General features: G+C 40.0%; 1 protein-coding gene across 2 annotated transcripts; it reads right to left on the reverse strand.

Moving 5' to 3' along the window:
* Positions 1 to 6: 6 nt before the first annotated feature.
* slc27a6 (solute carrier family 27 member 6) lies at positions 7 to 27,989 on the reverse strand. Of its 2 annotated transcripts, none has more exons than XM_084572122.1 (10): positions 27,497 to 27,989; positions 23,805 to 24,014; positions 21,960 to 22,118; positions 16,282 to 16,406; positions 14,659 to 14,853; positions 10,759 to 10,849; positions 10,466 to 10,664; positions 9,140 to 9,237; positions 8,808 to 8,938; positions 7 to 5,324 (listed from the first exon to the last, which is right to left on the reverse strand). In XM_084572122.1, the coding sequence occupies exons 1-10, from the start codon at positions 27,864 to 27,866 to the stop codon at positions 5,148 to 5,150; spliced, it is 1,755 nt and encodes a 584-aa protein (XP_084428248.1). In that variant the 5' UTR covers positions 27,867 to 27,989; the 3' UTR covers positions 7 to 5,147. The 2 variants fall into 2 exon arrangements, with proteins under 2 accessions (XP_084428248.1, XP_084428247.1); XM_084572121.1 differs by having other exon boundaries at positions 27,397 to 27,989.
* Between the last annotated feature and the right edge of the window lie 11 nt (positions 27,990 to 28,000).

Consider the following 28,000-nt stretch of genomic DNA (forward strand, 5'->3'; position numbering starts at 1 on the left):
CATGTGTAAAAATGGGTGGAGGGGCAAACACTTCAAAAATAATCTTTAGGTGAAATGTGGTGACATCGATGGTAACTGATGTTGCTTTACATTCAACAACAATGTCTGTATTGAGTTGCTGAGTTGAGTGAATATTTCAAAACCCACATACAGTAGGGCATGTTCAAAATGAGATCAACACACGTAATACCTTGAATGGAGAAGTATTTATTTCTTCTAGGAGGTTTGTTCACACTGAACCTGGACTAACAGCGCTGACTGTAGGTGACTGAATAAAAATACACGGAGCATGTGTAGCACAAAACAAAGCATGTGCATCAAACCAGATCATGCAAAGTGTGACACAGTATGGTTACCGGACAAATATCAATTACCAAAGAAGCACAAATGTTGGTTGTAAAAAAATAAGTACATTGTTAGCAACAGTGGAGAACGACAATGTGCTTAAAAGCAATCAATGAAAACTGTGACATTTACCTGAAGACTACAGCATTAGGAAAAGAGACTGAACACACTTTTTACCATGCACATACATTTACTACAGTCCTTTCTGTTGCTGCCTCCGTCTCTGCACAAAATCTGTGTGCAGAATTTGTAAATTTAAGAGCAGAGCCACATCCCAAGAAGACACGCAACGTTAAAATCACAGTTTTTTGTTTTTTTTTAACCATCACAAAGCAAAGTGAGCGTGTGTGTGATGAGATCATTGAAAACCCGGAACGGAGAACCTGAGTCACATAAGCAAGAGCGAACACCAGAATGGTTTCTGGCTTGACTTGGTCATGTCTGAGGTATGACAGTGATTACTGGGAGGGAGCAGACAGACCTGATTGAGAGAATGTGGGCAGGTTGTGCAACACTGGTGCTCAATGTTTCCTCAATCCTCATATGAATCAAGGGCTGCCATGATTGCTATGATTTGATCAAGCATCAAGTGATGGAGAGTGTGTAACACATTGAGTTGGTTACATCAAGAAAGATTTTTTTTATATTCCATCTGTGCTTGGAAATTCTGCTCCCAACAATGACTAACTAACTAATGCACAGTTTTCTAAGCCATTACAGGCTTTGGGCAAGAGGCAGGTTACACCCTGGACAGGTCTCCAGTCTATCTCAGGGCTAACACAGAGAGACAGACAACCATTCACACTCACATTCACATCTACAGCCAATTTAGAATCACCAGTGAACCTAACCAGCATGTCTTTGGACAGTGGGAGGAAGCTGGAGTACCCGGAGAGAACCCACGCAGACACAGGGAGAACATGCAAACTCCACACAGAAAGGAACCAGTTGAACCCAGAACCTTCTTGCTGTGAGGCATCAGTGCTAACCACCACACCGCTGTGGCGCCTGTTTATTAGATTTGTCTACATGAAAGTCTCACAACTTCTACCAAATTATGGTGGAATGACCTTTATGTTGCACATTTCAATTCATTTTGATCCAGTGTTTTATTTTCTTACAGTCATAATCAATTTTAACCATATGACATCATATGTTACATGACATCCTTGTCTCAAGTCAGATTCAGGTTCATCAGCCACCCTATCTGTGCAGTCTGATGTTATATAAAATCTCCTTGAGGTTCATTTCTAGTCAAGCCACCCACCAGGCTCTGTATTGGTTCTTTATGGGTCGAGTATTAGATGCATTTAAACAACTGTGAGGACTTAAGCCAAATAAGCCAAAACTCAGAACAACTAGAGATGGTATGATGCGGGGCTTTTTGCAGTGCGCTCTGATGCAGCTATGCACAACGAAACCTTGGAAGCTCATCAGCTCATGGAAAAGTTGGTTATACAGTATAAGGCAACAGAGTGCTTACAAAATGAAAACCAAATGAAAGAACAGAGTTACGAACCTAAGAGGGCTGCTGGAGGTTTGCTCAAACATTTCAACTGATTTTCATTCAGAATGTGTGACTTAAAAGAATATGAACACCTCATCAACAAACCCTGACTTTCCCAAACAGAGAGAATGCTTACGGCAGTAGTAAAAGCTGTACTAGTAGTACAGAAATGAAGAAATATTCAAAAGAGACACTGCATATGGTCATTTTTATCGGGAGAGATTTGGATGTGCAAATGGGGCATACCAGAAAAAGTTTGTGAACAATTGGGCAGTGTACAAGACACATGGTAAAGGCACTAAGATAGTCCTTCAATTTATTCCACAGTGGAGAATATTTGGTATTACCTTTGTAGCCATCACTTCTATTAGCTATGAGGTTGCACACAGTAAAGTAACTCCTTCCTAACATCAATAGTTTATCAGTCCTTTCCACTTTGCAGCACTTGAAATCAGAAAGTGAATGCACTCAGAATGTCCACACGATAAGGTGCAGGCTCAAACGGAGCAAAGCGGGCGTTCTACTTCAGTCTGATCTCTGATTGATCTCCACCCTGGCGGAAATGATTCTAGAGATCCGCACAAAGGTCAGATTATACCACTCTACTTCAGTCTGCCTGAGTCCACTGTCACCCTCTCCTGACTTCTATGATTGGCTGTCCCTTCTGCTCATTCAGTATCCACTTAAAGGCTTTGAGGCCCCGTTCAGATCTTGCATTAACATCTGACCTGGGCAATCTGATTTCAAGTGTCCAGCTTTAAGTACCTAGCATTAAAATGTTTCACCACATTTCAACCGCAGGTACTTAAAGCGTCCCCTGCCAGCACTCCAGATCCAATCTCAGTTTTGCGACATAATTTGGGGCACGGTGGAATATTGAAACAGCTGCTTTCTCTAACAGGATCTCCACTAATGGATGTATCAGAACCACAAACACCTGTCTGTTGTCTGTTTGTGACTTGGGGAGGTGATACATATTTTGGAACAAGCTGTGAAGTCTTTCTCACTCAATGAAATCCCATGCGCTGAATTATTATTAGCTCTAAAAACTTACATAAGCAACGTAACTTCACCGCTGTGAGTCTACTGGCTGTAAAAGGTCCCTGCTGTGTTGAGCCTTTTAATTCTTAAAATTAGAAGGGAAAGCCTGGAGGGTAAAAGCAGCGGAACTGAGCATGGACCAAAATTGGGAACGTCCAAAATAGAGACCTGATGCAGCCATACTGGACACTCCAGATCTTCAGTGTGTGACACCCTCCAATCACCAGCAAACTTGGAGAAGCCAATCAAAGTAAGTACCAGGACCTTGTCCTAAAGTGCAAGGAGAAAGGGTGGTATGCATGATTTTTGAATTTTAAGAAATGTACTGTCTGACATTTAAGATGATGATTACAAAGGGAAATAAAAAAAAGTTTTTAAAGTTCCAAGACCTGGAAAAACAAGAGAACACTTCTACATGGAAGACTCATGAGAAATAAACTTTACCTGATACAAAAGTCAAAAGTCTTAAGTTTACAAAACAATGTGCAAATGTGTTTCTGTGAATGGATAAAGGTCAAACCGATCTCAGTAGCATTGGTGTCTGACTGAGCAGTCTGACAGCTGGTGTTCCTTGAGCCAGATTGTTTTTCATTAAATGATTGATTATGGCTGATAGGACAGATGGCTAAACCCACGAAACCAAGAGACGGTTTTAATAAACCAATCATTTTTAACTTGTTTACATTACTTTTTATATGCATTTCATTTTGCCTGAATATTACCATTTTCAAAGGTTCACACCACAAAAACCAACAGAACACAGCACATCACACAGCTCAGAACTCTAGATTTCTAATACAGTCTCATCTCAGACATATTACACTGAAATAAGCACACATGAGAATGACATCACATTGGTTGGAATAAGAGAGCTTTTCATAGATGACGATTTAAATCGCAGATCTTCCCTGAGCCTGCATCTATAAAGGAACAAGCAAGATCTGTGATGCTAATGGACTTCACTCCACAGTTAAAGCACTAATTTGACTTGGGAAAGGTCCCCCGAGTTTAGGACTACTAATAACTAATGCAATGTTTTTTGTTGTAAAAAAAAAAGAAGGTAAAAATACTAATAAAACAAAGTAATAAATCATGGAATTATGGCTAAAATCTGGGCACTTTTAGGCTTTCCCTGGCAAAATCTCTCACATGATCATTTTTCTTCATCACAGTGTCTGCAATAATTAATGCATTTAAATTTGAGATGGAGAAAAACAAAATGGGAAAATTGAAAAGTAAATTTATCCATTAGCACTGATGTAATTAAGGCACTTCACATGAATTGGATTTTAATGGATCTATTAATGGACAAATAACAATAAACATGTTTTTGCCAATTAGACAGCAGCAGTGGGATGGCTATTGGAAGATGTGTTGTCCTTTGTGGGGTTTTACCATTTAAACAGTCCTAAAAAAGCCCAACCATATAGATAATCCACATTATATATCATAGACAATTCATCTCTCTGTTGTTTCCCATACAGTTTTCATTGAAGTGACAAATTGAAACTATTTTAATGTATAAATTAAATGATAACATTTATGTCTTTCAGTCAGTTGTAAGCCCTGTAAACTGTGCAAACAACTCATTCAATTAATCAAATACAGTTAATTACTTATCATTAATGAACACCAATATTGTAGTGAATTTGCACCTTAACGTAAACAATCAAAAACCATCTTATAAGCCTCTTTTGTGCAGAAAGACCATTGCATGCATTATACATACATATATATAATTATTAATTTCAGTGTGAACCTATGGAATACTTGAAGTCTGTTGCCTCCTAACATAAATTAAAATCTCAAATTGTGCATTACGAACAACTCACTTATAACAGGATTTTACATAATACCTATTATGTGTTTGATTCATTTTCTTTTTCAAATGCATGGATAAATTATTTGAAAGGTTTCTAGATAACACAAGAAACAAGTGTTTGCAGCTAAAGGTGTTGTATGGGGTGCATTGAGGATTACATAAGGCTACTTCAGTAGGCTGTTTCAAAGTGATACATTCAGGTGCATATTATTTATCCGACATTTTGTTTAACAAAAATAACTCATAACTGCTCATCAGGATCCTCTTCTGCACCGGCCGATGGCTCTTCATTCAGACCTCAGTAAATCCTTCAACATAACCGCAGGCTCCCTGGTTTTTATTCAATTTAAAATACTGCTAACAGCAGACCTTGTTTCTACCGTTCTTGTGCACGGCTTCTAGCTGCATCATCACACTTCGTACTTGTGAGTTCTAGAGCTTCCGTTCTCTGGTGATGATGCTCTGGTAGATCAGGTCTGTTAGAGGAATGTAGCTCTTCTGCTCGTAGTCCAACACATAGAGTGGATCAGAGATCGTGGAGGGGTTGAAGCCGCTCTGCACCAGCTGGAACTTCTGCTGCTTAAAGGTGCTCGTCATCTCCATGACCTCCTGAGAGGAGAAACAAAAAAAGATTTTTGTCATTTCAGGGTATTATTCTTTGTTTTTAAAAAAAAAAAAAAAAAAAAAAAAAAAAAACTTACACCTATTCTTCTTTCTACTAGTGGTTTCGAAGAGTGTGTTTTGTACACGCAACTCAGGTACTGTGACCAAGCAATTTCCATTGTGGATCAATAAAGTCTATCTAAGTTAATTCAATTCAAGTTATTTATATCCCAAGAAAAACTTATTTGACTCAAGATGTGTCACAGAACTCAGAATATGAAACCTCCAGTTCAAGCACTAAGGCCATGGTAGCAAGGGAAAAGTCCCTTTTAATAGAAAGAAACCTTGAGCAGAACCCAGCTCATATGGAGGGACCCATCTACCTAAGGCTGGCTGAGTAGAGATAGTAGAGAATGGGGAGGTGGGACATGGGCTTTGCATTACATTAAAGTATTGGGAATCTTGGCTCTTGGAATCTGTGGAAACACTCAAATGTTTTTGCTTTCTTTTGGTACCTGATAATTGCTGGCTTGCTCCCAACTGTGGATGCCAGCCGTCTCTACAGCTGTGCATACACTGACTGTATGAGAGCTAATTACAGTAACTGATTATCTAATCAAGAAAATATTCATCATTAACAATCCTGTTGAAGAATTACAGATAGAGAAAATGTCTTCATTTTCCCCTTTGAGTATCAGCATGGCAGTAATAACAAAATAACCTTGGCTAAAACTGAATGTTATTTCTTTCTCTTAGTGTTGATTCTTCATAAAAGTGTCTCTCCAGTGAAAAGCTTTAAAGAGGAAGCTCACAGTGAGGTTTTAGTGCCTTTTAGGAGAGCGCCTGGTGGTAAGATATGACACTTTGTGAAGGCAGCAACATGTCTGAATATTTTTTTGTTAGCTTTATTTCTAATTCCGATCAAGTCGTGATAGATTTGGCAGCAATGAGGAAGACAGTCAGCGATGTCGCCTGACGTCCTAAAGGCAAAACCAGTATCTGGCACTGGTGTCTCTCTTCACCATCCAGTTGTATTTGTGCAGAGGGTTTGCCTCAAGCCCACTGTGCTACTTATGCGAGTGAACAGCAATTAAACTTTTATCAACCAGGATTGCATATTCATGAGTGCTTAATTGGTTATAAATAGCCACACAATAATTACATTTGCTGTATTTTGTATCATTAAAACACACAGTATTGTATATATATGAATACAGCCATAACCGCAGTTCATTGCATTCCTTATCATGAGAATTTTCGGGGGACAAAGGTGAGGAACTAGCAACAAATGGACACTAGAGGGCGGTATATGCATACTGACCAAGCATATGGAGCAAGAGCATAAAATTATAATTCAAAGAGGTCCAGTTAAAAAAAGGGGGGGGGGGGGGACGTCCTCAAACACAGGTCTGAAAACTTCATATTGTCTAAAATTCAGTGCCATATTGAAGTAACCTCGTAGTTGTATGTAGTCAACAAGTGACGGTCAAATCAAGTTTTAGTCCGGGTACAATTCAACAATATTTAAGCGGTGCATAATAAGCGTTTCCCCTTTTTCTTTTTTTAGCTTCACTCATATCTTATCTGAACATTCATTGTTCAGTAGGAGAAGTGGACTCCGGCTGCTGCTGTTAGTATCTCCCTGTGAGTGTATCTCACTGACTGACTTAAGACCAGGATGCACAGATTTGATTGTGAGTAGAATCACATGAACTGATTTACTACTTATGAAAAGAGTGAATGAGATTGCATGGCCACTGGACCAGTGACGCGAAACCTAGAAAAGCTGTGCCGGTTAAAAAGGAAAACGCTAGTAATTCTTTTTAATGCAACAGTTAAAGCTTTGTCTGTTAGTGACCTTGGATATAGGGCACAAAGTCACCTATTCCTTGTTATTTAGACTGAGCTTCTGGTTTGGTCTGGTTCTGGTTTAACAGTGGAGTAGTCCTTGACTTGATGCAATTGTATCTTTTTCCGGGCTGCATTAGCGTGAACAGTCAGGAGTGGGGATGAAAAATGTTGTGCAAAGATGGCATCAATGATCTTCTTTGTAGTTCTCACTATCCTGTCCAGTTGGTGTCTCTCATCTGATTCGCTGTTTCCAAACCAGGAAGTAATGCAGGAAGTAAGAATGCTCTTAGTGGTGCCTCTGTAAAAGTCAGTCACGGCTGAAGTCCACTGTCTGCCTGTGGACGAAGTAAAGTCTCTCTGCTCCTCAGAGATGCAGATGCTCAGTGGGAGATGGCGCCTATGACTAGAACTCCTGAAGTCATTAACCATCTCCTTGGTCTTGTTGGTGTGGAGGGCAAAGTTGTTTGTTCTGCACCAGGTTGTCAACTCACGTTTGTTGGTGATGAGGCCTACGACTGCGGTGTTAGGTGCTCAAACTAACAGAGCAGTCTAAAAAGTCAGGCGCTCAGCACCCACCCATGGGGTGATCCTGCGGTGACTGTGGTTGGTTTTGATGTAACGCTGCACAACTGGGACTGATCCATCCATAGCAGCAATAGCTTGCCAATAAGCTGTTGTGGCAAGACTGTGTTAAATGGTGAGCTCAGTGTGAGTTGGAGCAGGGTAGAATGGCGTCCTATGTAGCGGTGGCTCAAAGCATGTCATGACTGTAGGTGTTAGACAACAGGATTTGGCTCTGGTATTATGGGACACACTATCAAAGGAATGCGGGCAAATGCGACCCAGATCACCAAATGTGGTCAGGGATCAGCACTCTCTAATGCAACCTCAATGCATCCTGGGGGTGTTCACACCTGTAATTTAAGCTAATATATATATACTTGAGACAGAATGACACTCTGGCTTGGCCAGTGGGTACCAGTGTCTGCCTGTGTGAGATGCTTTATTTTCCTCAAACCATGAGGAAAAAGGTGTTGGGGTTATCTGATAGGGAGGCTGTGGCTATCTGGAATCCCGAGGGTCGTGTGTCCTTGGTGTTAGTGAATGGATTTGTCAGCTTACGTCCATATAGTCTTTTTGCCTGAGTCTGGAGGAAGTGTGAGCGGGTCATCAATAATGTGACTCCGCATGGCTCCAGTCTCGGACCGTAATGCACAAATTTTGGTTCCAAACTCGCAAGATGGAGCTAGCCATAGCCCCAGGAAAGTCGCGTCAGTTTGGCCAATGCGGATGTGTTGTCCATGTTTTTATACGGTCTATGAAATACAGCCATCATTTTTGTCAGTGGACTAACTTGGATAATATTTTAGCGTCTTTAGACTACAGAGGAAAGAGATTAAAGGAACCTTTTAGTTCCTTGAAAAAAAAGGTCCTGGGACAAAAAGATTAGGTACTTTGGTTACAGTTAAGATTTCAATACAGTTAAGATTCCATATATTAATAGTACAATCCTTCCCCCCCGTGGGACAAGAGGTACCGTCCATGGTTCTGTCCTGAATTCTTGTAAACTCCACTACGGACTTTTCAATAAAGATGACCAATCAGAAGCAGACCCAGTATGTCAGTGCTGCTTGTTACCTGAAGCCTTACGAAGAGTGGCCGAGCGTACGCCGGAAGATCCTTCATCACATGCTCAAACAGTTTCTTCCCATCAAAGGTGAGGCCTGGTCTCACAATCATGGCAGCCATTCCCGCTCTGCCCTCATGCCCTGTGAACAACATGGTTAAGAGTTACTTCTGTTATCATTCACAAGATCAGAGTTGTTGACTGAGGTCATGGACCCCAGGTTGTAATACTGTGTAGTCTGTGCGTCAATTGCAAAGTAATTAATCCAAAGATTTGATGGACTTTATACTGGTGTTGCCTATAGAGATAAGCAGTATGTAGATATCAGAGATAGACATGGTACCTGGTATTTCCACTCCATACACATTGACTTCTTGAATAAAATCTACAAGACCCAGGATTTCTGTCACCTCTGTCGTAGCAACATTTTCACCCTTCCACCTGAAAATGAGAAAAGTCTGTCTTAAGTCAAAGTGATTAACAGTGCAACTGTAGCAAGGTGTGAGGACGTCTAACCTGCAATGGTAATACACAACCTGCATAAAGACTTGCTTTTATCCCATTGTCACCAAGTGTCTATTCATTATTCCATTTCCTTTGAATACTACCAGGGCAGTATTAACAAAATGACCCAGGCTAAAAGTGTCTGTTACTTCTTTCTCTTAGGGCCTGTTCAGACCTAGCAGATCCGATCTCTGTTTCGTGATCTGTATGCAAATAAACCCCAATATTATCTGGGCGTAGTAGAATATTTTAACAGACTTTGGCACGCATGCCAAGTTATGTATTAATCTCCGCCTTGATGTCAGTTCAAAACTCAGAAGGTAATCGTGGAAATAGAACCTGGCTCCTTATCCATCAACATGATCACATCAATAATTAACCACATGCTGATATTCACGTTATGACAGAATGAATCACAAACAGTGTACTTGTATGAAATACTTTCTTTGTTAATTCTTGTTTAGATTTATTCATTGTTTGGTTGATTAATAACTACAAAGACAGAATATTCATGATTATATTTCAACATTACTAATCAACAAACGTCACTTAAGGTGATCATTTATAGTAGCAGCCGTGTGTTTTTTCTGAATGAATGAAGCAAAACTCCACTGACACAAGAGCAGCCCTGCTGAGTAGGAGGTTAGGGTTAGGGTTAGGGTTAGACTCAGGACGCAGTGTGTGTTCACACTACCAAAGCAATACGACCCAGACCACCTCCAAGTGTGGTCAGAGATCAGATCTCTTAAATGCGCATCTTATATCACACCTAGACTGGAAGCTAATCACTTGTGATCCGATTCCACAGGATGGATGTTAATGCAAGGTCTGAACGGGGCCTTAGTGTTGTCTTTGTTTCTTAATAAAGTGTCTCTCAGCAGCTTTGTGAAAAGCTTTGAAGAGGAAACTCACAGTGAACTTTTAGCTCCAGTGGTAACATAAAACACTTTTTCTTAACATCAAGTCTGATGGATTTAGCAGCAATTATGAAGACAATCACCAACATTGTATAACTGAAGTACCTGATACCTCCACACCTTGTCATGCTTTCTCTTAGAAATACAACATACAGTTCTTAGTAAGGATGGATGCTTTAAAGATTCTAATGATCAGACTGGTTTGTGGCTGCAGAGAAGACACTGACATTGCAAACATCATATTGTACCTGAAGGTGTCCCCCACTCTGTCTCTGAAGCAGATGAAGCCCTCATGGTCTTCAGCCATGAGGTCGCCTGTGTTAAAGTATGCGTCACTCTTCGCAAACACGTTTCTCATCAGCTTCTTCTCGGTCAGGGTTTTGCTTCCAGCATAACCGAAGAACGGGCTGAGGGCGCTCACCTTGGACAGTAAAAGGCCCGTCTCACCTGAGAAAAACAACAGGATGCCCAGTCTAAAATCAGTACAAATACATTTATGCTGAGGTCAACATTGAAAGACAAATGAGAACAAAGATATTACCCCTTTCCACTCGCTGACAGAAGCCATACTGGTCTTTCACTGGTTCATCCTTCATCATGTCATACTTCACCAGATCATACTTGAAGAGGAGCTACACAAAGAGTGAAAAAGTCAGAAGACAGTATTGTTACTATGAGCAGCTGATGAATGGAACCATCGCCACCAAATCAACTTCATGTTTAATATCAGATATTATCTGCAGCCGACATTTAAAGTTGTCATATCAGGATGTGGACTGAATACAGAAGACGTTTGTTCCATTTAAATGTCCCATTACGCAAGTGAAAATGCAATGCAAGTATGTGCACTAGACTACATGAATGTTGTGTTTAATTTGACTTTGTCTTAGAGTACATCATTCATCTTAACGGTTCTTGCACTTAACTTGAATATTTCAAATGTGGCCAACTGTATCCTTCTGCTTTAGATAGTGTTATTTATTGCCTTTCTTTATAGATAAAGTTTTTTCATACCACCACTCATTACAGTTTAAAGGCTTAAGACACCACAGATTACTCTAACATGACCGGCAACAGCCTACATGATTTACACTGATACGTATCCATGGCTGTCATCAGCTGAATATATGGTATATCCTATGGGGGAGGGGAAATGCAAGCAACAGCTCCCATAGATACAAGCTTTCCCCAAGTGACCCGTAATGAGAATTGGATGTTTGTCCTGAAATCAATATGTGTTATAACTTCACTTTTATAAGTAGCTTTTATAAGTAGCTTTTATAATGGTTTTTGCGAGAGCAGTGATGTCAGTCGGACAGATCTAAGAATAGCTGAGGTCAGAGATTAGAGCTGAACACATGGAGCCACTCTTTTGTAACTCCTCTGATTAACAGTAGCTCTGCAGACAAGCATTAGCGTAGCTAATACCCGCGACAGCCACAGGAAAGCCACTTCACTGGTTATCCCAACGGTCTCAGCTGAGTTACACACAGCATCAATACAGTAGACTATTTAGGCTGACATTCTGTAAAACGTCCTGTGTGTCATGTTCTGAAACATGTTCATGTCAGATGGTGTTTCTGTTTTGTTAAAATGAATTCTATGTAGTCCACATTACTGTTACATTATGCAATACAATACATTCTAACAAAAATATATTCAAATATGATTATCTTATGTTATATTATGTAAATGAACTGTTTTATTAAATTGTACATTTTTATATTGCAGTAAAATGTTATGTTGTATAAAATTTTATGGACTCAAATTATAGTTTTATAGTTTCAGACATGAATCACTTGTGTATTGTGTTGCTATTGTCTCCTGTTTCATTCTGTTGGTAAATGTTTAGTTTATTGAGTTATCAGTATTATTACCAACCTATTACATTAGGCTTCCTTATTTTCACAGCTGTTATCATGACAGCGTTGCTACCCTATGTGGACACTTGCTACATCCTGGATAACACAGGCTCTGACAAATCCCCTACAGCTGCCCGGCTATTGTGGAGGGCATTAAAAGACTTTAAATGCCTGGCTCCTCTCTACACACAACAAGGAAATCGCACCATGAAATGGGTGTGAATATCAGTCTGGCAGTTCATGCAAGTTAAGCATATGAGCAACACAGGGCCTCTTCAGACCTTGTATTAAGATCCGATCTGAGTTATCCATCCTAAGTGGCCAGCTTTAAGTACGTGTTTACAGACCTGGCATTAACATGCGTCTCCAAATGTTTCTCCAGATCCGATCTCAGTTTCGTGCTCTGTATGAAAATATACCCCAACATCATCTGGGACGCAGCAGAATATTTAAACAGCTGATGTCTCTAATGGGTCACTACTGCTGCTCCAAAACTGAGAATAGCACTTTTTTATGTATGTGCATTGTGCACACACGTTATTATTTATTAATCTCCAGCCTAACGTTATTTAGACCTATACAAAATTTTCATATGCACCGTAATCTCTGGTAATTAAGGTAAATAAAGACATTATTAAATGAGTAAATACGTAACTTCATACATATGACCACATCAGTAATTAATACAGAATCACACTCGTGTCCTCATAATAAATACTTTCATTTGTGAATTCTTACTTAGATTAATTTATTCTTTAGTTAGTTGACAGCTACAAGGACAGGCTGTCATTACTAATGAACAGACATCACTTACAGTTATAACAGCATTCATTTATAATAGCATTCATATATAATAGCGGTTGTGTGTTTTTTCTGAATGAATGAGGCAAAACTCCACTGACACAGGAGCACCCCCTGCGCTCTTTAATGTGACTCAGGATGCATTACATTCACGCTACCAAAGGAATGCGAACACATGTGGACACATGCGACCCAGACCACCTCCAAATGTGGTTGGAGATCGGATCTCTCAAATGCAATCCCAATGCATCCTGGGGTGTTCGCAGCTGTCTTTTTTAGGTGATCGGATCGCCCAGATCGGATCTCAGTGCTCGATAAACAGCCCACAGACGTTGTGTATCGTTGAAAAAGGTATGGGAGGAAGGTGTATCCAACTCCATCCCACTATCTGGCATGCAGTTCACACAGATCAAAAATAAAGTAATTACTATATTCAGGAGAAATACCACACCTTTCAATTCCATTTCTTATGCCTACCTACACTATGTAGGTGTGTCAAACTGCCCTCTCTTGTCCTGTGCAATGTCTGCTCCTTTAAGATTCTGCAATCATGCAACCAATGCAATGTTTTCCAGAAGAAACAGGAAAAACAGCATTCTTTATACGGAGGTAGTGTGCAACTTCACCAGTTGCCAATGCTCACATTTACACACAAACTTTATCTTGTATGTACAAGATACTGTTCATTTTTTATTTTTTCCTATCTTAGCTTACTCCCTTTAAGTACACACTACAACTGATTCTGATTCTGATAAGCTGCACTACAAGGAGTTAAGGCAGAGATGTTCAGTGTGCTGTGCTGCTATGACCTGAATAACTTGTATTGGACTCGAGTCAACAAGACATCACAGAAACGCTCAAACAAGAACGCAAGCTGAAACACTAAAACGCAACTGCTGCCTCCTATCATACCTCCAGCCCTTAACACTCCCTTACTCTTACTCTCATCTACACGCACACACATACATGTATGTATGGCTAACATTGTGAGGAAATTCACTGACATAATGCATTCCCTAGCTCCTAACCCTAATCCTAACCATCTCAACTAAGTGACTAACCCTAACCCTTAGCCTAATCCTATCCATAATCTTATCATAACCTTTACCCTAAAACAGACCAAAATGTCCTCACTTTGCACAAATGTCCTCACTCCGATGGTGTAAAATTAAAAACTGGTCCTCAGAAAGATAGCTGTACAAACACACAGACACACACAGGGTCAGAAGTATGTTGAGGAAGTCAGGAGCCAAAATTTCATTGCTTTATGAGTGTTTCTTGGAAAGTGTAAGACATCTGTTTTGGATTGTTCTATTGTTTAGCACCAACCTTGAAACAAACTCAATATTTTAGCTGGGGCAATAGTTTTTTAGATGGTTGTGTCAACCTGTCAGTAGGTTAATCCATTATTTATGTCTAGACTGGAATATCTCTACGACTACTGAGATCAAATTTTGTCCCTGACAGCAATAACATGCTCCATTTTTTTCATATTTGGCTCAACAATGTGTTAGTCAAATAAAGAAAACTGTGGGACCACTTAACCAGAACTTGACCTAGGATAAGGAACAAAGTACATAGACACAGTGCACAAAACAAGCACCTGGTTTACTCTTCTAGCACATTCCCATGTACCTTAAACTTTCAATCAACAAATATGGCTAAAAAAAAAATGAAAAAACTAAAAAGAAGCATGTAACGAGAGCCCATTCGGAGTAAATACTAAATGTATGGAATTACCCTCTCTGTTACACAACTTAAGGTTATCGAGCACTTACCCTGTAGAAGAAGTTGGAGCGGCCCACGGTTCCAATCTTGCCCATGTGGTTCATGAAACAAAGGTTTCCCTCAGTGGAGCCGTACACCTCACACATTTTGATGTTCCCAAAACGACTCTGGAACTCCCGCCAGACGTCCTGTCTCAGCCCGTTCCCAACTCCCATCTTAACCTTGTGAACTTTATCCAGCTCTGTCTGATGGAGTGAGAAGGATGTGATGACAGGTGGCACAACAACTACAAATCCAAGTGATGTGTAAATGCTTAAAAGGACACAAACGTGTTCAATCAAATTAAATTCAATTTTACATAAACTATTGCAGTAGTTCTGAAGATATTTCTGAGTTATTTAGCTGTATGCAAAAGTTTGGGCAATCTAGTTGAAGTAAAATCAACAAATGTGCGAGCAAAAGTTTAAGGAACCATACTAGGTCAGTATGTAGGAACTTTCCCCTGCCCTTCTTAGATATGATGGCTCACATGTACATATGGTCTTCCTGTTCTGGATTAAAGAATCACTCCTCATTGCAGATGATTCAAGTCCTGAGATGTCTTTAGGCTTTGACATGTGAAATGTCTGTCAGTGACATGTGAAATCATAAAAAGTGCAGTCTCAACAGTTCATTGCACTCCTGGTCAAGCCAAAAGCATCTTTACACAAATCTAAAGAAAAGACTAGTGTCCACAGACATGATGTCTATGGTAACTGCTATGTTTGCACATTGTAAACTGTACATAATGACAGTATCCTTCCACATTGACCCCGTGGAAAAACTGCATGTGTGTCATACATGCTCACATCTTTAATTTGCCAATCAGTGGTGAGTACAGTCATGGCCAGCCTTCCACCCACACCGCCAAATAACAGAGGAACAAATGGACAAAGAGGACTTTGAGTCCAGCCTCAAGAAGGGACAAGCTCTGCCCTCACGCTGTGTGTGCGTGCATGTCTATGTGTCCACAGTGGGAGGACACAAACACCAAAACAAAGCCCCTTCTTGTCTTTCTGCCACAGTTGTGAACAGTGCTACTTGAATAATTCACAAGCACCAGTAACTACGAAAAAAAAAAAAAGTCTGCTTACTGCACTCTAACTCTCTTGCTCTGTCATTCACTAGCAGGATTTTGATTTATTTTTTTCTGCCTGGCGTGTCAATAATGTTAAATATGAGTAATGTAACTACATCTTATGCTGAGATAATACCAGCAAGTAATAGAAGAGGCTGTATTTTAATTTATGTTGAACATGTGGACATGTTTAACGTATGAACATGCAACAACAGAATTCTCATTTGACGGCAGTTTTACACCACAATGCGCCAGAAATAAGCACATGTGATGTCGTCAGTTGGTAAGGTGTATTCATCAGTGTCATATTACTACCAAGTATGGTAAGTAGGCTGTTCCTTGCCAACACTAGTTTATGGATAATGTATTAGCATGCCAATAAATGATCTGATCGTCAAAGTAATATAAACATATCCTGAATAGAATTACTATTCCTCTGCATGGCCATAACTCTGAAGCCAGTTCCAGTGTCATAATGTCACAGAATTTTTCTCCTATAAATACTAATCATATTATTCTCATTTTGGACACAAGTGAATGCCAAACGGATGATTACCTTAGGCTGGTTACAGAGGTATCTGCAGAGTTCCCCAATGTACTGGAAAACTGTCACATTATGTTTTCTGCAGTCATTCCAGAACTGAGAGGCTGAGAACTTCTTTTTCAAAATGCAGGTCGCACCTGGGACAGAACAAACAAAAATGTCATTTAGAAAGATGCTCAGTAGGTAAAGTGGGTTGTCCACGAACCAGATGGTTCCATCTCAGGTACATGGACCACATGCCGAAGTGTCCTTGAGCAAGACACTGAACCCTGAATTGCTCCCAGAGCCTGGCACTGGTGTGTGAATGTATGTGTGATTGCGTGAATGAATGGGTAGATGTGTCACTGTGGATGTAAACTAAAGTACTAATAGCAAGAGAAAGCAAGAAAAGACCATTTACCATTCACTTTGTTGGGCTATACATCATATTTTCCACATACAAATCTACAACTCCAAACACTATGACTGGCGAACGAAGACTAAGCACTGGTTAATAAACAACAGAGGAGTATGGAGGTGGAGGCATCATGCTAAGTGGGTGCTTATCAGGAAAGAGAGACTGACTAGAACTGAGAAACGTTCAGCAACCTGAGACTGGGTCAAAGGGAGCATGACAATGACCTGACTGTCCTTAAAGGACACATGAAAGGCCTGATTTAAGAGTCACAGGTCATCACTGGAGTAACCATATATGTAATCCAAATATGTGTGTGACTGCTACCATGGGTACTATATCCAGGGTCTGAATACATTTGCATTTGAAAGATTTTAGTTGTATATTTTAATCAAATTACAAAAGAACAAGTTGTCACTTTATTTCTCAAATACAATTAAGTTTAGATCAAGGGTTCACCATCTGAAGCTGTGGTTATGAATTCTGTACATTTAGAAAATATAGGACACAGTAGATGTCAGGTAGAAATGTCTGCTGAACTCAAGTAACCATATCACTCAGAGAAACCAGCTTACATGAGCGACTGAGCTTGCTAAGTGACCTGGTTACTGTTAATCAGTATATACTGTATATGCAAGCAGATGTCTCCCCTACCCCTAACCTCATTTTGCAAGCATGATGTTCTTGTTTAAACAGTTGACTGTCAGGAGCTTTACCTCATAGTGAGCGCAAACATGTGTCAACAGCCAAATGATTAAGGGTGAAAACTGAGGTTACTCTGTGTCAGCTCCAGTTTTATTCTGTATATGTAGCAGAGAAATCACTTTTCTCCAGGAGAAATGCTCTTAAGGAAGAGAGGGATTCTCTAATTCTTTAATCAGATTACAATAACCAGGTTCTCCTCTAGAAGACAGTTAAGCAATCGGTTACATATACTTAAGGAAATGTTTTATTTTTTGGGGGCATTCATGTCTCATCTTATGAGAGGCTAGTAGTCATAGCAGAAAACTATGTGAAAGCTATTTTGTGTTGACCAAGTCTAAAATGATATGCACACCGTATATCAAGTGAAATCTCCTACTATTACACTAATAGATTATCCAGACTAGATTGAAGGATTGACTTCTTGTACTGCAACAGAGTCTGTGTCTCCTGTTAAGACAGATAAATCATTATACAATCTTCAATACTGTCCACACTGGATTAGAGAGATATCCTCTAAGCTCATGATCAAGCCTTAAACCTCTGGACACTATCTCGGATCACTCCCGTGCAGAGTTCACCGCTCACTGATGGCACTAAAAGTTCCATACAGCACTCAGTGTTTTAACAAGAGATGAATGTCACAGGCTGATATACTAACTAAAATTGCTGCTACGCTAACTGCTTGCTATTTTTCAAAGCTCCACAGACTGTGTCTCGCAGTGTTATCCTCGCAGTGTCCTCGATTTGGTTTGGGATCTGATTGGTTGAAGCTGTCTAGAGAATCCTTCTGTGTAGTTGAATGTGCCTGCCCTTTTCTGAGCAGTTTTCAAAGACGACTTGTGTAGCATCAGGTTACAGCAATGATTGAGAATGGCAGGAAATCACCAGGGAGGCTCAGGCTTTTGACTTAAGATAAGGGAAACAGGTCAACAGGCGCTATTAGCCACTAGATGATTCAATGACTTGTGTTTCTACCTTTGAAAGGACTTTTCATTGCCTAACCCTAACCGTTACCATCACATTAACCATAACTTAATGAGTCTTAAGAGGTTTTAACCCACAAAATGTTGTTTGGCGCGGAAGACAAGGACAACTTGTCCCCACAATATTAGTATTCCGCAAGAGTTTGGCAGAAATGTAACCACAAGATCTTATTTGTAAGATTTGTAAGCTACTACCATTACTACATTGACAGGCCTTAGTTCATTCATTGACTTTTCCGTAAACACTTGTCCTCAGCGGGTCCCACTTTGAATCACCAATTAACCTAACAAGCATGTCTTTGGACAGTGGGAGGAAGAAGGAGCACCTGGAGAAAACCTACACTGGCACAGGGAGAACATACAAACTCCCCACAGAAAGGTGGGTTAGAACCCAGAACCTTCTTGCTCCGAGCCCTCAGTGCTAGCAACCACACCACTTTGCCGCCCACAGGCCTTAGTGCACTCTCTATATTAACAGCACTGGTTACCTCATCTATATGTGAATGTCTTGCCAAAACAAAACAAAACAAAAAACAGTAATTTTATGGTCATCCCCATACTATTAAGGAATATTAAGGATTGAACATTTTGGAAAATCAAGGGCAATAATACAGATACAGCCCTATGGACTTGAATTCACCAATTTGACGTCAGCTGAGATAGAATCAATGTCCTGAACTCCCGAGATGAGTGTACTCGCTCCCAAACAGCTGTGGGAACATCAGTCCTTGAACTCATATTGCAACAAAGACACTTTAAACAGAACACACAGTACCTTGTTTGCAGTCAGTCTAGGGCGCCAGGTATTATGGACAAAAATGTTATCACAAAATACCGACGGACAGAAAAATCCAACATAAAATGGATATCATTAATGATTAAGGGAACACAATTTGCATGACTCTTACAGGTCAGGGATACACACAACATGTTTTGATGAGTAACACTGAATATAAACATTACTTTTTGTCTTTTGTAGACTCACCGACAGAAATCTGTCGGTCTGTCCACGTATAAAGTGTTTGCTCATCGCCCATCAATCATAGTTAATGATAGTTGGGTTGCTAGTGGATGTTTCAGGCTCTGGTTACCCAGGTAACCCTCTTGAATATTTCCCGCTTCAGCTGTTTTCAAGTATAATGAGCAGATCATAAAAAATATGTCTAGTGTATGTATGGAGCAAGCTTTTCTGTTTAAAAACAGTCAATGACACTGCTGCTCCATCTGTGTTTACCCAACGCTCCTATCCTGCTATCGGGATGGTGAAATTGGTGGGTTACCTATTAGTTACAATTAAAATGGCATGGAATCTTGTCACCACATTGCTGCTAGTCTCTTCCTGTATGTACGCCCCTTAGGCTTTACTCTTTACTCTCTTACTATTTGAACTCTATGAAAGGATTTCCAGCTTAATGCAAATAAACACTTCTCGATTGATTTGTGATTGCTCTTTCCTGCCCAATAGTTGGTGAAGTTTGGCAGGTGTTGACTTAGTCTGACAACAACAGAACCACCGTGTAGAGTCTAAAGGCTAAATGTGACAAATGCGTACACGGTTTAATACATTTCAACATCTACAGCTGTCTGGACACCGGCCTTACCAAGGTCTGTTTGCACAACTTGTCTGGATGTTGTGAAGAACATTGAACTATCAACTTTGGTAGCAGTTGGAACAGTATCACAAACCAATGAGCCATCATTAAGATCACCGATTAATATGTTGCTTCCATGGAATTTTTACATTACTTTAAAATCTATTTTTACATGAGCTACAAAAACAATTAGTTTTGTTTTAATCATACTAAAACACCATCTGAACACAGATGCCAAAGTTCCAACTGTGAGCCTCTCTATGAAGAGGAACAAAGAAATAATGACCTAGAAACAATAACAATATTCTCCATAATAATCTTCAGTGTCCACTTCCTGCTCTGAAGCCTCTAATTAAGCTGCCTGTTGGAGTGAAACAGCAGGTCCTCAAAGGGGTCGCATAGTTTGGCAGTTAACACTGTGGTCAGTGGGCACTGTCTTCAGTCCTGCATACCAGTTTGCCAATATAACTGTCTCTCTGTATCCAACACGGAACTCAGATCTGATAAGTAAACGCATGTTGTCAGGCTACATTCATGAAAAGGAGCCATATCATGGCACTGTTGTCAATCTGTTGTCCATTAAGATCCATTTTACATTTTCAAAATATATCTGATGTAGTTCAATTTTCCCTTTCCTTCTGTGTACTATAACCATGCGGAGCTGATTCTCACACATTCTCACAGGATTACATTTGCTAACTATGACCTCCTTGAAATATCTGGTGAGATAATAAAATCTTTAATTGTACCTTTATCAACCCAATGGCTGACATTTCTGGCAGTAGAAATGTATTAGATTAGAATAAATTCTATATTTCCATTTGATTTGAAGATCAATACATTTTATTCCATTCTATCATTCTAGTATATATTACATTAACATGTGTAATGCAGCAGCTTTAGTAGCTGTTTAAACAAAACAACAAACAAAGAACAAAAAAAAAGACTCCATGTTTTAGTCAAACAAGCTCCACAGTTTGGAAACCTCTCAACAACTACTGAATGAATTCCCATAAAAAAAGGTGTGAACGAGGGTGACATTTTTTGGGGACAGATGTTTAGACAGATTACATTTCAGTCCAACTCTACTGTTCTAAGCTTCACACTGAAGGACCACAGAACTGAGGAAATCTTCCAGAAAACATAAAGCCAACAGCTCAATGACAGAGGAAGACCATTGGTGCTCTTAAATCAGAAGCTGAACTGATGCTCAACAAACTAGCAGCAAACTAACCCAAGGACACTCTCAAAGAAGTCTCCAAATTTGCTGTAAAACTCACAACACGTCAAAGGTGAGAAATGTCACGAACGTAAACGTCTTTCTTTACAAAAACTGTATACCAACACACCCAAATAAGAAGTACTGACTTGGAGGAAAAAAGATAGCAGCGCCATACAACTGAATATCCAGGAGCAGTGAGTGAAGAATCTGTCGGACAGGGAGCTCACTCGACTGGAAAAATATGACTGAGCCAAGGGACTGAGGGACATGACACAAGAGATAACTCCAGTGGTAGACCTCATCATATTAGGGACAACAAGCTCACCAACAAAAAAGCCTTTCAGTTTGTAGAAAGGTCAAGACTCCAGCAGCACTTGAATGTGTATGGGACAACTTTTTTAGGCCGATGCATTTCGGATGCATAGGAAGCCGTTCATCCTTGTATGCATGCCTAACCTCAGACAAACCTCTTGCTCTCTGTAATATTTATCAGCAAATCTGAAATGTGGAAAAGATTGTGGCACTGAACCAGAGTTCTTTTGTATACAGGGAAAACCCTAATTATTAAAACAGAACAAAATCTGGACCCACTCAGGGAGATACTTTGGACTTGTTGTCTCATTCCTTGGACGTGAGGCAGATTTTGGGCTAAACAACTGACCTCCACAAAGTATGTCTGAGTGTTTGCCAATTAAATGAGTACCATATTCCACATGTGACAGATATAAGTTATTATTAAACTGTTTTAAATATTTTATACATTTATATTTTGTATTAAATATCCGTAGACGTACCTAGCTCTATGGTTCCTCCTATACCTATCAAGGAAGCTGCGCTGTGGTAGAGCGGCAGAGGGATGTAAATCACATCATCTTCAGTCGCCCCAAACGCCCAAAAACCCGCTGCTGCCTTCAAGCTCTGGAGGTGAGTGATCACTGCAGCCTTAGGAAGCCCTGTAAAAAATGAAAAAACAATGTATTACATTACACTGAACTGTGGCATCCAACAGTGCATTTTAACTGTAATAAAACAACTATGCTAAACTGCTAAACTTACTGAAGATGTTTGAGCCATTCAGCTAAGTATGGCAGCGGTAAAATATACAAAGGTTTTTGAAGTGCAAGAAAATAAAATACGAATCTTGTTTGCAGGATGTTTAGAAAGACACTTGAAACTTGCATTTAAGGACAAGGCCTTGCTTGAAGGAAAAGTGAGGCTTTAAAAATTTGTATGAAATTAATTTAGGACTTTTTAAGCACATGTGGAAACCCTGTCCACTAATGAAAGAGGAGACTATAGTCAAGTGTGGTCATATCAGACGTCATCCTGTTAGTTCTATCGAGACGCTGATGGATCCAAACAATCAGATCACTCTCTGGACTTCCTCCCACGTTGTGTGGCCCTCTGTTTTAAAAACCCTCGCTCCGTTTTAAAGGCGGTCTTCAGGTCACAGTGATGTGCATGTGATGGAGGTGATGGAGACAGCATATTAGCTGGAGTCAATGCATTTCTGTTCTCACAGTCTGATGATATTTCGGGAATTCCGATGGAAATAAGTGTCTTTCTGCAAAGTCTGACCTCAAAAAATAACTAGTGCCACTGAGTAATACTCAGGCTTACAACGGGAAGAGGAAGAGGTAAAATACATTCATTCTTGAAGACTTGTTGGAGTGACATATAGCTGCTCATCTTAATACTAAAAACTCAACCCTTTCCTAAAACAGTCATCTTTAGTCAGCTATGAGAGAGAGCTCTCCTAGTTCTATCTAAGACAAACATTTCCCTGTACAAGCAGAGGAGGGTTTACATCAGGAAAAGGCCTTTTCCTCAGGAGAAGCTGAGGGAGAACATTGATTACAAGCACTGTTACCAACATAACCATGACCGTGCGTTGGATTTCTTTGCAAAGAATCTTAGCTTAAAGATGTGGTCATTTTCACCACAAAACTATCCTGAATAATAGACTTTTTACCACAATATAATGTGACAGTCATACTACATCTTTATATATTCTGTGGCCTTAGCAGTAGTAATGGAATAGTGATTTACATTTGTAATCACTGGCTAAGCTAATAGCTCACTACGGAAAATCATAATGGCGATAAGACAATAATAATACAATGGGTATATGCTTGGCTGGTGTGACTTATTTATCTATAGTTTAATAAAACTCAAGTTAAACATTACTGTTTGTATTTTTCCGTTTTCATTGTACTACAGACAACTCCAACAACTGATACATTGGTTGACCCGTTGGACAGAGTAAAGTAGTCTGTGATGTCTGATTTAGAGAAGAGCACAGTACTGTATTGATTAAACGAAAACACGAGTGAGTCTGGTGGAAGTGTGGGCAGGTCATCTATAACGTGGCTCTGTGTGGCTCCACTCTCGGACCGTACTGCGCACACTCTGGCTCCAAACTCACAGAATGGTGACGCCCGTATCCCAGGGAAAATAGTTATGCAAATGCAAGGAATTGGGATGCCTGGTCGATATTTATATATAATTCGTGCATGACACCCTATATTCTACATTCGGTCTAAAAGCCTACTACGTGTTCATTACTTGTATGAACTGCCCTAAATGAAATGTGAGTAATGTGAAATGTAAATGTAAAAAAAAAAACACCCCCGACTCACCAGTAGTTCCAGAGGTGAAGATGTAGAGGGTGGGGGCTTTGAGGGAGGTGGTCACACGCAGCGCTGCGGGGACAGGCTGGTCAGACACAGCGTCGAGCTTGTCCAACAGAGTGTGGACCTGTGTGTGCTCACTTTGGCTCTTCATGGCCCACACCTTAATGTCGTCGTCCAGGAGGCCGGTTAAGATGCCGTTCAGACCTTCCATTAAATCTGGAAGATGGAGACAACCGAGCTGCATTTAATGAGAAGGATACTTAGTAATAGCTAGGACTAGTGTTTCAACTGTAATCTGTGAATGTAAATATCTTGCTCAGTGACTGAAATTATACACTGTGCCAACTGAGCCCAGAGTCATTATGCAACATTTACTTCATAATTCAGCACCACATCTTTGTTAAATGTATAGATATGAGTGTATATAGTATTTTCTGATAACTTGATTCAAAGGACAAATGGAGAATTCAGAAAACAAAGCAGGAAAAGAAGCAAGGCTGCAGTTTAATACTACTGTGAACAATGTTAGCCCAGCTGGATGGTCTCTATAGGACAATTATAACCATTACCCAAGCAATCTATGAATCCCACTCCAACGTGAGGTGGGAAAAACAAACAAACGAGCTCCCAGAGGAATGACAACTATTTTAGTACCGAAGGATTATAATGCAGCAGAGTAGTAAGGATGAATAGCAGGAGGAAAAAGCTAAGCTAATACATTTTGGCAGCGCATCAACATAGCGTAACGGAGCCAAGTGACTGGATACATATTGTGTGGATTCCTGAATTCTACAAACTTTCTGGCAGAGACAACCTAAATTGAGTGAGCGCATTTTCTGCCCTGAAATGTTTGTCTGGGATTCCCTCCACTAAGCTCGCCCATCAGAGAGCTATGACAACACAAATTTGTCCATCTCCAGGGATAAAATATCCCTCCATCTACAAAATGTTCTTGAGTTAGTCTCCACTTCATCCCCACAACCCCACAAGGAAGGTTCAAATTCAGTACTCAGATTAAACTTCCATTTGAGCACAGGGTTTATATCTGGCACCGCAAAACTTAGGACTGGCCGTTCCAGCTGTTCCACGAATCCCTCTCCTGTTGCACCGGGGTTGTTGTGAGGACAACCCCAGTGAGTGTCCCTGTCCAGCATCATGCTCGTATGGTTGAGCAATGTTCTGTCATCCTGTCACATGGCTGCAGCATGGTGAATCCTATTAACTCTACAAACATGATAACTCAGCCAACATGATTCGTCCCGTGAAACGTGGCTGGAAGCTGGAGTACGGTTCAACAGACTTAGCAATCTTTAAAGCTCAGAAAAAGGCAACAGCGACATATGAAGGTTGGAGTTCACTACCGGGCACAGAAAAGGCAAAATGATTAACTGAGTGCAAATCCAAGTCACTATTTGTAACAACGCAATTACCAATTTGCGAATGCTAGAATCTAAGATATCTACCAAGGGTTGATTTATAATTCATACTTCACATAATTTAACTGCAAAATGTGTAATAAATACATGTCTGGCATATAGAATAGGTGAAATTTTGAAAATATTTGAAACGTTAAGGCTCCATCACATGTTTTACATCTGTTACACTGAATACCCTAACTGTTTGAATGTTTTTTTTTTTTAAATAAAACATCCTTTTATAATGTTTTGGGGTGTTTTGCAAAGACTCCCATACTGGAAATATTTGAGTTACATACCATCACTTCAAAATTCTATATAAAGCTGCATTTTAGAGGTAAGTATTTATTGTATTTAGTTTATAAACTGTATAAAAATGGAAAGATACTTGCAGGTTCTTGGGAGGGATTCCAAATTTTCTCTGTATTTGGCTTTGGTTAGACTAAAACAACTCAGACTAACAAATACCTTCCAAGACAAAGTTTTCTTATTTGCTGAAATTTGTTTGAGTCACATAGTAAATAGGAATTGCCATTACTCTAATCTCCTTGGGAAGTAGTAGTTGGCACGGCACATTCTGTTGCCTCCCTCTGCATCCAGCAGGTGGAGAGCAGCATTAACATCCCATTACAGTCCTGTTTGCATCTATGGAGGATTTAAAATGCCTGACTAGAGACAGATCATCAATCAAATGTAAAACAACCTGTTCACTTATTAAAGAATTCACTAAATAAATATGAACACTCATTTGCCAGTTAATTCGTCACGGTGAAAACGAATGCATCGTAATGTAACAGTCCTGAATTGAATCACAGCTTTAGTAAGGTTATTGTACTCAACATTAGTTTTCAAATAACAGAGAGACACGTTGATTCAACTGTGTTTTCATTGTGGAGGCTGTGGTTTCTAGGACTATTGAAATGTATTGTGTTGTATTAACACGTGTTTCTGTTATTTTGACAGCCCCATTTTAGTCAGTGGGCTGGGCTAAATAACAGAAACACTTTAGTGTGTAATCAATCCAGTTCAACAGCACCACAAACTACATCCACCACAATGGTCACCCAGTTGAATTACCACCTTTCTGCTGCTGTTTCAACATAAACTGAACATTAGAACAGTCATGAAGGAGGATTTAATGAAGGATTGAATGCATTTGCTTTCACTAAGTGTACTTACACGTGTACTGGTTTGCATAATTTATTCATTATTTCTTTATGTTTGGGAGGGCATTTTAAAGTTTTCAGGGATAAAGGTACACCTGAACAATACATACAAACAGCACCAGTTTGAGGGCCATCAAGAGCGGGCTGCATTGTTAAATAAACCCACAGCTGATACTTGAAGGCGTCTAGAGGCTGACTCTCTCTAGCTGACACTGGCTGCCCTGTCCTGATGGACAATTAACTGTACTCCAGCCTCACAGCGAGGGTTACTGATGTACTCAGGGTCAGTGAATGTGTTTTCAGACAGAGATGTCGGCTACAAAAGACTTTCTGCGCCGACACTTCAGCTGATGTTACAGAAAACAGGAATAAAAATCCTGCAGGGAGCCGTTAAGGCAGAGCTATTCAGCTGTGATGATGGAAATATGTTACGAGGGGAAAAAAAAGCTTTCCATTGTAAGTCAGCTACTGTAGGAAAAGAAAAATGTTGAGGGATACCCATAAGTGAAAGTTAGTATAACTGAAACTTAGCGCATGTATGATAAAGTCCTTCTTGGATGTGAATGTGCTGAGGATGAGAAAGATGAAGTGTTGGAATTATATTAAAATCATAGCTGGAGCGGATGAATAATTGATTAATCGTTTGGTCATAAAACACCGACTTCATAACCATAACACCATCTAAGGTGACAAGTCTACTTCTGTTTAAAAATATATATATATAAAAAAAAAATTAAAAAATCAATACATACACAGGACAATACATTTTTTTAGTTTTTAGTAAGCTATTAAGCAAGTTACTAATAGATTTTCTGCATGAATCGACTAATTGCTGCAGCTCTTGATCATAGAAGGGAAAGAATAATCTGATTTATTACGGTAAAAGTTTAATTTAAGATATCACCCTAAAAATGTGGCCCAATATTTTATAATTTTATAATATGGTAAATATACTTTAGTAATCTCTAAGAATGATTTTTTTTCAAATTGTTATTGAGACTGAGTTGAGAGCTTTACCTGAACCAACAATTAGAGTTTTGGCTCCACAGCAGTCAAAGCAGTGCAGCAGAGACTTGGACTTAATGTTAGTGTTGAGGAAAGCCACCGAGCAGCCGACCTTGGCCAAGCCGAACCAAGCGCACAGGAAGTCGGGCTCGTTGTTCATAAGCAAGGCAACGCAGTCTCCTTTCCTCAAGTTGACTTTCTCGAGGAAAACGTGGGCCAGTCTGTTGCTGCGCTGCTCGATGTCCCGGTAGGTGTGGACGCGTCCGTCGTAGATGACAAACGGCTTGTCGGGGATGCGCTGCGCATTCTGGATGAACCTGTCCATGACCGTGCTCACGCTGGACCTCAGCTTGAACAGCTCCAGTTTCACGCCGTACCTGATTATCTTCATCAGAAAGAGGAGGTCCCTCCAAAAGTACGGGAAGCAAAGTTTTTGCAAAACGTGAACGGAGAAGAACCCCGCGGCCAAAGCTGACAGCCATCCCAGAGAAAAAGTCATGCTGACGGCTGAGAGGCTGCGAGGAGACTCGGAGGACGCGGATGAAGACTCCAGGACAGGAGCTGGAGGGTCACTACGCGAACTATTACATGACCCAGGTGATAAACACGGAGTGGC

Source organism: Chelon labrosus, assembly GCF_963514085.1.
Source record: "Chelon labrosus genome assembly, chromosome: 22".
NCBI classification, from domain to species: Eukaryota; Metazoa; Chordata; class Actinopteri; order Mugiliformes; family Mugilidae; genus Chelon; species Chelon labrosus.

Bases quoted from the DNA above. Each gene is read 5' to 3' on its own strand.
- slc27a6 (XM_084572121.1), bottom strand. From the start codon at position 27,883: ATGACTTTTTCTCTGGGATGGCTGTCAGCTTTGGCCGCGGGGTTCTTC. The intron at 24,015-27,396 runs GTAAAGCTCTCA...TCCATCTTCCAG, and splicing joins AACTCTAATTGTTGGTTCAG to ATTTAATGGAAGGTCTGAAC. The intron at 5,325-8,807 runs GTAACAAGCAGC...TTCTCCTCTCAG, and splicing joins CACTCTTCGTAAGGCTTCAG to GAGGTCATGGAGATGACGAG.